At 37.5% G+C, this 12,631-nt stretch overlaps 1 protein-coding gene across 2 annotated transcripts in view; it reads left to right on the top strand.

Moving 5' to 3' along the window:
• Positions 1–8,597, top strand: part of LOC114874293 (telomere-associated protein RIF1) — a 114,848-nt gene extending 106,251 nt beyond the window's left edge. For both annotated transcript variants that reach the window (XM_029183463.2, XM_029183462.2), the window contains one exon: positions 3,481–8,597. In XM_029183463.2, the coding sequence (XP_029039296.2) occupies positions 3,589–5,283 (1,695 nt within the window). In that variant the 5' untranslated portion in view covers positions 3,481–3,588 and the 3' untranslated portion in view covers positions 5,284–8,597. The remainder of the gene's footprint in view (positions 1–3,480) is intronic.
• Positions 8,598–12,631: the final 4,034 nt, after the last annotated feature.

Raw genomic sequence — 12,631 nt, 5'->3', positions numbered from 1 at the left:
GACCAGTCCTGGCTCTGCTTGAACGTTGTTCTCCGTTGCTTTATAAATCGACTGATTATCAACACCTTACCAACTGGGAGTCTATTAATAATCTTTCTGATACCAGCAGTTATTCACTGAAAATTAATTCATATCTAAGCCTTTTGATTCGCTTAATAAATATTTAGTACTAATAGATATTTAGTAATTTAAGGTTTAAAATTAAATAGTGAAGATTATCCTAGATAGACTAAAGGACAAGGGAAAGAAGGGTTTAATAAGTGTGCCAGGTGGAGAAATATTGAAAATTTGTTACTTTTTCAATTTGGAAAATTTTCGATGTCTGTATGCTAATCATTAACACATAATAATTTTATATGCACTGATTAGGGTAGTGACTTGTCCTACATAGAATAAACCGAGGTTAAAATAAAATAATGAAGGATTATGAAGGGTTATTTTGGATTTTAAATGAATTCAATCATTCTTATCCTTGAATTCCGTTTATATTACACATTCCTTATGACGAATTTTACACTGGATCGTTCAGAATCAGGATATTATAGTAATTACTGATTTTTCTTAATTTTTGTAATTTCTTATGATCACTGTTATTTTGATGGATAATGAAAGGAATTCCAATGGAAATGATGGTTATTATGGTATAACTTTAACACAAATCGCATTACGATTTCCATATGCAAACTATATTAAAGGGTTCACTTTTGCGAATAAAAAATGAACAAGTATATCATGTATTTTTGCAAAAATTTAATGACATTGTAGAAATTATAGGAAGCAGCTTGTCAGTTTAATTAACGTGATGTTTCGACAAAAGTAGAATAAATAAAATACCTTTTGTAAAATTTTTAGAATTTCTTCGGGTAATTTTACACTTTGTACCATAAAAGAAGAAAACGTTTTTTCATTTTTTGTTTGTACGGTTTTGTTGATCGTAACAAGCCAGAATCAGCCTTCGTTTTTCACAGCAATCGAGGCACCATAATTTTGTCAAAACTTCAGAAATTCCAGAACTTCAACTGCCATGTCGCTTTTACTGGAACTATAATGACGGCCTTACGACAAGCCTTGACGAAAGAATCACGCAGCGATCAGTTATGTCTTTTGTGTTCGTTTACGACTCATTAAAGACGATCGCGAACTTCAAAGAAATAACGAAAATTGCATTCTGTTGAATCCTGTTTGTTAATATCGCTGGAAAATTAATCGTTTGTCTGTTCTTGACTGTTTCGTGCTGGAATGAAGACGCTTTGTTTATTTCGAGTTACTAATTTAGACGAATTTTATTTCTAAAATCGATGCAAAATAAATTAGTACAAATAAACATCTTTAATTTGAAATGAGGAATCTAAAATCCGTCATAATGATAAGTATTGTATGATTCATGCCATTTATGTACAAATACCATTTAAGGTTTTGAAATTAAAGATCCACTAATTTGGTGATAAGTCATCGTATTTTCATTGCAGATGAATGTGTCGCCCGAGTGATATTTATTGCTTGAATAATTACGTTTGCTTTAAAATTCAAGAAAAATCCTCGAGAACACTTCTCATTCTTCTACATATCTTCAAATCGACATGTAATTTAACGATTGCAGTAAAAGCAACAGTATAATAATTGCATGTTACATTTCGCGATGGACATGCATCCGGTGACGAGTGTCCTTTGAAATTCCATGGTCAAAGTCACGCTGCTCGAGGTCTTCGCTTATCTTAATTCATGGTGTTCGAATATATAATTACTGATTGCAGCACTGAATATTTCACACTGCTTTTTAGTTTCGTTTGCACCTGCTGTTATTCCTTTTCTTGACTATCGTGTCAAAGAAAGAAATTGTTTATTAATGCAATATTTAGAAATTAAAAATAAAATTTCTACTTAGCATTAAAACAATATTATTTTAGCAAGGTAGCAAATGTAAAGTTTATTTTGGGAAATAAAACAATCCTATGCTAAGTAATTTTAGTAGTAACGTGTCTGACTATACATGGCTCTTTCTACTACGTGACAGTCAACCTGTTAAATACAACACGTAGATTTACCTATTTGCATTCATATGACTAGATTGAGGATACTTATGCAAATATGTACACATTTTCTTCCAAGAATATCCTGCAGAACTTTAATATGCAAATTTTATCTACATTGTATCCTCAAAAAATTGGACTCTACTTTATAGACTGTGATACACCTTTAGCATATATTTCGTACATTATCATGTGTGATAAATGCATAAATATCAACTGTCTACATATAACAAAATCAGAAACGTATGTTTAATAATTCTATAAAATTTCGAATTTTTTGATGTTAATTTTTATTAGATATCTAATAAAGTCATTTTAATTGCTGAAAGTTTCTCTGATCCTGAAAGGACTAATGTTTGAATCTTAACAATAATTACTCCAAAAAATTAATTTCACTCCGCAGAGTTAATTTCTTCATTCGCTAATAAGAACAATGGAAGAAATAATTTCCATTTGTATTGCCGCATCAATTGTCATTCGAGACAATAACAAGAGCTGTGCTCGAAATGAGTCGCACTCAATCTGAGGCAACAAGAACATTCGAAACGTTCGCTAATTTACTTTCGTTGCTTTCCATCTCTCGCGACCGCTGACGAACGTGTGTTCTTAACGCGCGTCGAAGGTCGTCGCTTTTAAATACACTAGGAAATGAGATGTTTCGGAAGATAACAAGGTGACAGCTATGAAACACGAGTTAAAGCTCCACGGCGTAATAAGCTGTGCGACCGTTCGCCAGACTTAACAGCGGCCACAACGTAATTTATAAATTACTCGGATGCACCTGGCGCGACCTTCGTGAGTCCGGGATGGCCAGAAAAGCCGGGGTCGCCGCTTTAACGTTCCCCAGGACCATTGAAAAATACTCGCGGCTCGACGTGTTCCGTGTGTCCTCGGATCGTAAAATACTTACGAACTTGTTCACTGATTCCACGTGGCTTTAATGGCCATGCTGCAGTAGTTCCATCCTTTTTTTCTCTTCTCCTGCGAACAAGCATTTTTTCGTTGCGCTAATTGCACCATCCGACCAGCGATAAAGTACTTTTCGGTGGAAAATTTTCTTATGGTTCGCTGGCTATTTTTCTTAACTTATGTAGATACTTATATGGGTATGTAAATAGATACTTAGGTGGGTAATTAACCAGGTGTTTACAAATGCAGTTAACTAGGCACTTATTTAAATATTTAATTATTTGTTTAAGTAGGTACCTTTTTAGACATTTATTATGATAAAAAGTTTGAATACAAAATACATATATTCTTATGTTATCACTACCTGTCATTGTTCCAAATCTAGCCAAAATAATTTTTATTCAAATTAGGAATGAATAGTTTAAGAAATTCCATTCGATGATATACAATGCTATTTAAAGAATCACGCTTCTCTTAAATCATCCAACCATTAAATTACAACTGATTTCCGCATTCCACTGAAGAATCAAATGTCTCTCAGGTACTGCTGCAGGCGGCACTGGTGTGGGACGAAGTACACAGCGCTCCAGCGAAAAGGAACGACATCCTAGCGGGCACGGAATTTCTGTCAGTCTTCATAAACGGCGCCATGGCGACGCCACCCCAGCGACGCAGAGGTTTCAGACGAGGAGGACACACGACGACGGTCGGGGACAGCGCGACGGCAGAGTCGCATCAACACGAGGCTTCTATTTACCGGATATCTCGAAATCCAGCCAACAGACAGGTCGTTCCAAGAGCGCGGAACACCAGTGGCCGAGAAGAGGTCGTCCGGTTCTACCCTATAAGTCACAAAACGCTCGAGAATAGGCAACAGAATCTAGCCTCGTTGATCGATGAATTGGGCACCAGCAGCGATATATCGTCCACGAGACTAACGCCGCAAAGTTCCAGCACCACGGTCACCTCGGTGGCATCCAGAGAAAAGTCATCGAGAACGAACGCTACCAGTAACGCGCCCAACAAGCCAGTCAGTCGGCAAAAGGTCATAGGCGTCAGTGTGACATCCACAGTTGAAGCGACACCGTACAAGGTCAGAGTGGAGCATTACGACGGTAGCGACGCGACTGTCGTCACCCCGTCTCCAAGATCAGCCAGCAGTTCTCTGAGAGAATCGTCGAAAGACACCAGAAGCACCACAGTCAGGTCTCTCACCGTGAGAACGAGTCCTAGCAGCACTACTATTAGAACAACGACAGTCCCAACAAAGACGTCGACAGTGATACCATCGTCTTCCAGCTTCGTTACGGAAGAGCTCAGCAACATTGTATCCGAATCGAACAGGAGTGAGTTTTCCGTCGACGAAGGTTCACCGAGTACCAGCTGGCGGAGCCAGGGTGCAGTGACCCCTGGACCAGCAGCGAGACACACCGCTACCTACGGCGACCAGCAAACAGAGACGAACCTCACCTCGTCTAACTCTCAGGAGGACATGATAACCCTTCCTACGGAAGAGAACTACGAACTCCCCGAAGAAGACTCGGAACCGAAGGAGTACAACGAAGAACCCGTCGAGGAACGCTTCCAGGCTCAAGGTCGAAAGGCTGGCAGACACTACGACGCTTCCCAGTACAATCGACCCGGTTCCAAAATCTACTCTCAACCCTCGAAGAGCTACAAATCGCCCAGACCCTACGAGCCAGCGAAGCTGTACAACGAACCGGCGAAGGTGTACGGGGAACCTGAGAAAGTGTACGGGGAACCAGCGAAGGTGTACAGCGAGCCTGCCAAGGTTTACAGCGAACCAGCGAAAGTGTACGGGGAGCCAGCCAAGGTGTACAGCGAGCCTGCCAAGGTCTACGGCGAACCTGAAAAAGTGTACTCGGAACCGTCCAAGGTCTATTCGGAGCCGGCTAAGATATACTCGGAGCCTGCTAAGGTTTACTCGCAACCCGCCAAAGTGTACAGCGAGCCTAGCAAGATTTACGACTCCGAAGGTGAGCCATTGAATCAGCAACGAGCCGGTGAACCCGAACAGAACTACGAGGTGGACGAATCGGTCAGTGTGAGCAGTAACGGGAACGTTCACGGGCCTCAATTGATTCTTAACGAACCCTCGAACGCTTCGGAAGTCGAGGACGGCCACAAAGTCGGTTACGTGGTCGAGGGAAGGAACTACAGGAAGTACAGGGTCGAGGAAAGGACTCCGGATGGCTTCATCGTTGGGGAATACGGTGTGGTTAGCCACGATGATGGCTCGTTGAGAGGTGTACGGTACACAGCCGACGGGACCATCAATCCTCGACTGATTTACGACGCATTGATGAAGTTCCTTGCTCTGTAAGAGAATCATTGGACGGGGATGATTGTAGATTTGTACGGAGGCGGGTCGACCAGTCGCGTTGCTTTGCTCGATGATACGGGGATGAAGTAAATATAGAAACGACTGATTTTTTTTTACTGCTCTAATGATCGGATGATCATTTAGGACAGGCCTGTCTAACTGCTAGAAGCGAAAGAACCATTGCTCCCACTCTTAACGCTTCAGACTTCCCCCACCATCCAGTAGTGTCGGTAGTTTCTCGCTAGATGCTATATCTGCTAGGATTAGGAATACGCGTCAAATATTGGAAGAGTGGGGGGAGCCGAGCGCGAGCTGCGTGGTGGGGGAAGGAGTCACGAGTGGCCCGCGGGCCGCAGGTTAGACAGGCCTGATTTAGGAGTTAGGAGTTAACGAATTTAGGTCGAAAGTTAAGAATGGGTTTTTGATGGTAAAAGTGACGAGAATTTAATTAATAAAATAAAATACTGTTCCCTCGATTCAGAATTTCACATACTGAGCAATCTTTTTGAATTCAATGTCAAATCGGTAAGAGTAGTTCTAATAAGTCAGCTGGTCGAGCTGGTTAATGCCGATAGCAATCTTCGTCACTGAGCTGTTTCTGCGGCTTGGAAAAGGTCACAGTGATCCTCACGCTGGTCTCGCGACCGACTCTTTCATCAGAGAGCTTGAAATTATAAAGGATACGGAGTTGAACAGTATTTATGAACAACCATGAGAATACTAAAAATTCATGAAGATCGTAGTCATTAATTTAGAGCATACAACTCACTGTACAATTATAGAGTTTTATTGACTGGATAATTTTCCTATCGAACAAAAATAATTTCTAATTTTTTTAACCGACTTCGAAAAAAGAGGTAACTCAATTCGATTTCTTTTTAGGTACTGTACAAATTGATAAATATTTTTCATTTAGAAGTGCAGCAGTAAATTAAAATGATAATTAATCACTGAACCCGTACATAGCAAACGTATGATTCCGAGTGATACCTTCAGATTTTTATCGATCGTATATATCCGCCCTTAGCTTTCTAAGGGTTAATAATCATCGAAGAGCTCGTTCGAAGCAACGCGACGAGATCGACCAAACGAAAAATAAAAATGACTGATTCCTTCGCTCTTGCCAACGCAGCTGCCTCAACGATTAATTTTAAGGACTCTAACCACGGTGGCGATCTGGGATCTAAAAAATTCAACGATAAAACGTATAATTCCCTGTTTTGGGCGTCGAAGCACGTGTGCATCCTATCGAGCTGAGTGCTCGCTGGACGATTCGATCGGGGAATTCGAAATGACGCTCGTCCATTGTGAAACTTGACAAATGAAAGTGACTGCTCTGGGTGGCGAAAGTATATACGAACTTTTCTGTGCTACCAGAGATGGCCTTTTCAGTGACTCCTTCATCGAGGAACATTTCTTTTCCCTTCGTTCGTCTAGCGATTGCGTTCCACGTCATGTGGAGATCCTCGATCGTGGCTCCTCGTAGTTGCGTCATTTTTGTGATCGCGTTAACCCTTTCGCTGCGAAACATTTACACTTATAAGTAAAAGTAGTAATAGAGGTCTTTAGGGTATTTTTTAACACCCTGTATATTATAATAGATTGAATTATGGTATAGTAAATTATCAATTGAAAAATCGTTTATTTTAATTAACATCTATTGAAAAACTTTGGTAATGAATTTTATGATCACCACGAAAGGAATACTGCAGCGAAAGGGTTAAACGCAAAAAATATTTTTCCTCGAGTGTTACGATTAGAAATAGTAATTGAGAGATGGCACGGTGTCTTGTTTGGTTACTATTGCTTATTTCGATATTGATTCTTACGACGGCACACTTGCCACCTTTTTTATTTAACAATTTAAAAAAAAAATCATCGCTTGCAGTTAAAAATTTCGTTTCCTGAAATTAAGTGGAAAGTAGCCAATTTCAAATGCAATTCAATTTTGAAATACCTTTTGTTAAATATAATACAGCATGTTCGATAATTTTAGTTATTTTTCGATAATAGAAACTACATAAATTGCAAGAAGCAAGTGACCAATATCAATTAGCAAACTGCTCGCCGCGTAAAATTGTAAAACAATTACAAGAAATGGAGCAACGAAAGATCTTTAAAAATGAAGAATCTACTGAACGACTGGTCGCGTGTTTTCGTCATGGCGACGCTTCTGTGATGAAAATGCTTATCGAGAAGTCACAGCTGCCAGGGCCTCCCCCTTTTCGAATTTCCCTTTAATTATAAGCTTATTTAATTCGATTCATTTAGCGTTAGGTATTAGAAGGCTCCGCAGCTGCGATGGACTTGCTGACTTGTCACGGCAGCGTATCTGTGCCCCTTAAGTTTAGTAATCTTCTTCGAAGTTTCTAAGACATTCCCGCGTTAAGGAACTGTAGCTCACTCGACGAGAAAGCCGTAGAACGTAAGACGATATTATTATTTTATTTCGAGTTAACCCTTTCGCTGCGGGCAACGTATAATTACAGTCAATAATTAGTGTGTTGTTTAGTATACACATTAATTCAACATTTTAAATTACAATCTGTACGATTCGTCTTTGACCTTTGTTACTATTCTCATTCATTTCATTTGTACTCTGAATGATATTCATTTTTGCAAAAAAAATGTTTCTTTTTCTTCCAATATTGTATATTTAATTAATATCGAATTACAATAAAATAGAGCGTTAAAATAATTAACTTTCGGACGGCGGACCATGGAGAAAGGCCTAATTTGAAGTTACCTTTGTTTTCAATTTTTATTTTCTAAATTTTACACTGTTCCTTGTATTCATTTTTCAAGTTTCGGTCTAGATTGACCCAGAAGAGGGTTTAAGGGTTAAAAGAAAATTATTCGCCAAATAGTAGTGATTGATTATTGATTATTTGTATGATATAGACCGTAGCTAAAGGGTTAAATAGCTCATTCTTCCTCATTACCTCAATCTTTGAGATAGTTCCTCCTGCCATTTAAACGAAACGTATCATACGCGTACTCACCTTAAATTATACACGATATTTCGATCGTTCCCATGTGCATGCGCTCAAACTTGACCCCCCAAACGACAATTGAGAAGCGATTTCGATCGCTGATTTTCGAAACATCGTTCGTTCGAATGTTGCTCACCCTCGTAGATTAAGTGCGTGTTCGTTGTCTTTACCTTTTGCATGTAAGCGATTAAACTATTCCGATATGTTACAAGTGATATCGTTTATTCTAAGGACTTCATTACGTTACGCGTACATCGTAGTCTAATGTTTATTATTCAAATGATTATGTATAGCGCTGTGCAACCATTGTCATTTCTCGAATGCAACTTTGTAATAAATTCCATTGTCATAATATCACTGTCAGCTTATTCCTATTTTTTCCGTGATTAATCTAAATTATTATTAAGAGTAGTATTATTATTATTATTATTATTATTGATATTTAATCAGAATGATTTTTCTTTTTTTTTATACTTCGAGTGGTTTTTATTTCCGTATATTAACTTCAGTTCATAATAATTACACTATCCTGATAAAATAATTGAAAGGTACACGAAAAAGAAACGCTTAAAAAAATTTTGATTAAAAACGAAGAAAATTGGATAATTTTACAAATAATAAATGAACAATTATACGTCTCATTTAAAAAGCTAAAATAATTACACTATTGAAATGAAAGGAAATGAACATTATAACAAATTTTAAAAAATTCTAAATAGCAAGAATATTACATTAATTTCGTAACATTTTAAATGGAAAGTTGAAATTAGAAAATGAATTTAATTTAAAGTACCATATTCCACTCCTCTCCCCAACTTTAAAATTAGTATGGCCTTAAACTTTCACTTAAAAGGTAAAAAGAAGAATAATCTATTATAAACAATAATCTCAATTATTTCTGTACGAAATTCCTCACTGACGTACGAATACTAAAGCAAATTCTTCCTATAATTTTCATAATGACCTATCGAAAGGGGTTTCTCCTTGGTTGGTTCCTTGGAAAATCGAGAACAACGTGTACTTACTAGTTTACCGGGCTAAAGAATGATTTATGTGATCATTATCGATACGAAAGAAAGTTGATAATAAAAGGGTTGAAAAAGTGGAAGGGTATTGAGCGATCAATCGAGGACAATAAGGGGTTGTAACCGGTCCAGATAACACCCACAGAGCTAATCGTACTACAATAATTCACACTTATGAACATTAATCTGTGCTCTCGATCGAATCTCAACGCTGTGATTTTATCAGGCCGTGAAAGAAAAATTAATTTAAATATCAAGAGCTTATAGCCAGCGGCTACGAAGCGTTGAACGTCCATGACGTGTTATTAAATGGGTGAATAAATAGCTATGGGACAGCGGCAAAAAACGTATATTGCTTATTAAGGTTTTGTTCCCTTTTTTTTCTATGGAAACACCAAAACGTATGATTTAAGATTGTTTTTTATTGAAGTGGACACTTTTAATTTATTTCAAATCGTGTTGGCTGAAATGGTATTACCTTTCATTACTTGCAATTTTATTTTAATGTTTATTAAAAATAAATGCGTGTGAAGGAAAATATGTATATATTCAGAGGAAAATTTAATAGTAGCTAAACATATAATATAAATAATTACATTTTTAATTAAATTTTCATAGTGTTCTTGTATATGATTTATATTGATACTCTAATTAATTTATTCTATTATCTTAAAATGTAATTGTTAAAGAGGTTCAATTATTCAAATAGTGAATATCTAATTTCAAAATAATAAAATATTGATAAGACCCTAATATAATCATTTCACTGGTACTGTTTTGCAATATTTTTGTTATCAAATCATGTTTCTCTACTTTGAAATCCTTCATTAGACAAGGAACAATGTGTGTAATAATAGCGGCATTCTAGATATCAGAATGTCAGCCCCCCTTAATAATTAAATTCTACCTACCAAAACTTAACACACACCTGATCTTCAGAATAGCTGCAATTAATTTCTAAACACTATCTCAGCTCGATTCCACGGTCACATTCGTCAATTATCTCCAATCCTTTATCCCCTTATTAGCCAAAGGCAAGAACCGGTAGCCTCCTACCTCCTCCTCGAGAAGATACATTTCACGCCTGTCAAACAGTTCATTTCTTTTCTTCTTTCATCCAGCCTTACCTGATCTGGATTCCTCCAGGCCCGTTAAATTCGTCCGTGGGCGATAGAAGCGGAACTCGGAGCGGATTAAAATACTTTGCAGATCGATAAGTTCCCCGTGGCTGATAGGCAACTCCTGCCAGGCCTGTTTCATTATCCTGGCGCCAGACAGGACTCTTTAGGGTCCCGCAGAGTGTTTTAGCCACGGGGGCAGTGAACGTCCTTGGTGTCTTTCTGGGGTCTTTCATCCTTCGGGGTACGTTCGCCTCCGGTTCGACGCCTACTTCGCTGATGGGAATGGTGGATCAAGTCGTAAGACGACTTCTCTATGCCTGATATGGAAGTTTTATATGGGAATAGGAATGTTTCACCACCGATCCGGGATAGTTTTATGGCGTATCCGAATTTTCGACGAAATTTCAGGGAGACGCGTTTATGCGCGCGGATCCGTATTAAAGGTGAGTTTTATTTTTGAATTTGATTGCTGTTCCCCTGGGGGTAAAGGAGGTTTGATGCGGCCGTTGACTCTTCTAAATGGGGAAGAAGTTCGGATTTAGGCTAAAAATATCCTGAGAAGAATTTATTGAAATATTTTTAGTTGGATGAAACTCGAAACAGTTGTGGATCAGAGAAATACGTTTTCTAAATTTTTTACTTGAATCTGTAATTGATTTATTTAATATTTTTCACCCGTTTTTATTCATTTTGCAATGTTATGTTTATTTTCTATATTTATATTTAATTATATTGTGTATAATTTTTTTCTTCAGAGATTATTTGTGCTATGAGAGGTTCCATAAGTTTTGGTACCCTGCATTGTGTTTATTTATTCAACCCCTTCTGCTATTAATTTCGGCATCGGTCAGAGCTAATTATTCATTGCTTGAATTTTCAAGCAAATAAAGAAAATTGAAATATCATACAACGACCCTTGATTTAGCAAATTATAATTAGAATTAAATTCAAAATTCAACCATACCGAAAGTGCCAGCCAAATTTGATATATTTGAACTGTAAGATGCGTCACGTGTGTGACTTGATATTATAGAGCAAAGAATTAATAAAATATTTTTAGTAACACTGATATTTTGCATTTTTAATTTCAGATGAACGCACGCTTGGATGACAGCGTTATCTGGCGGTGAACTTAGAAACGCTGGAAATTTTTAATAATAAAAATACCAAAATAGTATAAAAATAATAGATAAGATTTATCAACAAAAAAAATATTGCCCAATATAATTTTTTATAATTTTAGTGTTGCAGTCACTATGTTAAATCTTTTCAAATATTTTACGCCTGGGATATCTGCAACCCGCCAGGACCTTGAAGAATCGGTAAAGTAGAGTATTACCTTACCTTAACACTATCGGACAACGTACACAGTCGGCACGATCAAAATCCTTCGAAAATCTTCAATCGTAGCTGAGTAAATACCGCCACGTGTCTCTGCCACTCGACGTTATCCATACTGGACAAAGAGGAATCACCGTGGCGCGAATAGCAGAAACGTACGAATGCGCGAGGGAGACAGTAACGGTTCATTGTGCAAATAATTGAAATACTAATCCCCTTTCCCGAGGTAGTGACAGTCACCTTAATCGAGCGGCATTTAGAAGTGCGTGCTCGAGAGGGTGTGACCCTGGAACGATCCGCGCCGCAAAAAGCGAAAAGCAAACGCGACACGCACGCGGCCCGCGGCTGTACACGTGACTCCGCATGCGACCACTTCAGGCTGTGTCTCTTCAACTTCCTGGTCTTCTCATTTCATGGGGATGGGTATGTACTGGACACGTTTGATGCCACTGTACAGCCTTAAACGGTTCGGGAAAATGAAAGATGGAAGAGGGTTGCATTGGATCAATCGTTAACTTCATTTAGGTCAAAATGTAATTAAAACCAAAATATACAATGATGTAAAATGTTTATTATTATATAAACTGTGTTATGAATAAGCGACACTTGACATTTGGCACGTTTGTTCAAATTAAATTCTATTGAATTGAATTGCAATTCAAATTAAATTAAATGAAATTTTTATTGGAATTCAACTTTATTAAATGAAATTTTTATTTCAATTAAACTTTATTAAATTAAATTTTTATTTCAATTAAACTTTATTAAATTAAATTTTTATTCCAGTTAAACTTTATTAAATTAAATTTTTATTCCAGTTAAACTTTATTAAATTAAATTGTTATTTCAATTAAACTTTATTACATTA

The sequence above is a fragment of the Osmia bicornis genome, chromosome 3, assembly GCF_907164935.1.
Source record: "Osmia bicornis bicornis chromosome 3, iOsmBic2.1, whole genome shotgun sequence".
NCBI lineage: Eukaryota > Metazoa > Arthropoda > Insecta > Hymenoptera > Megachilidae > Osmia > Osmia bicornis.
The sequence above is the reverse complement of the archived record's forward strand: the minus strand, read 5'-3'. Positions and strand labels throughout refer to the sequence as shown.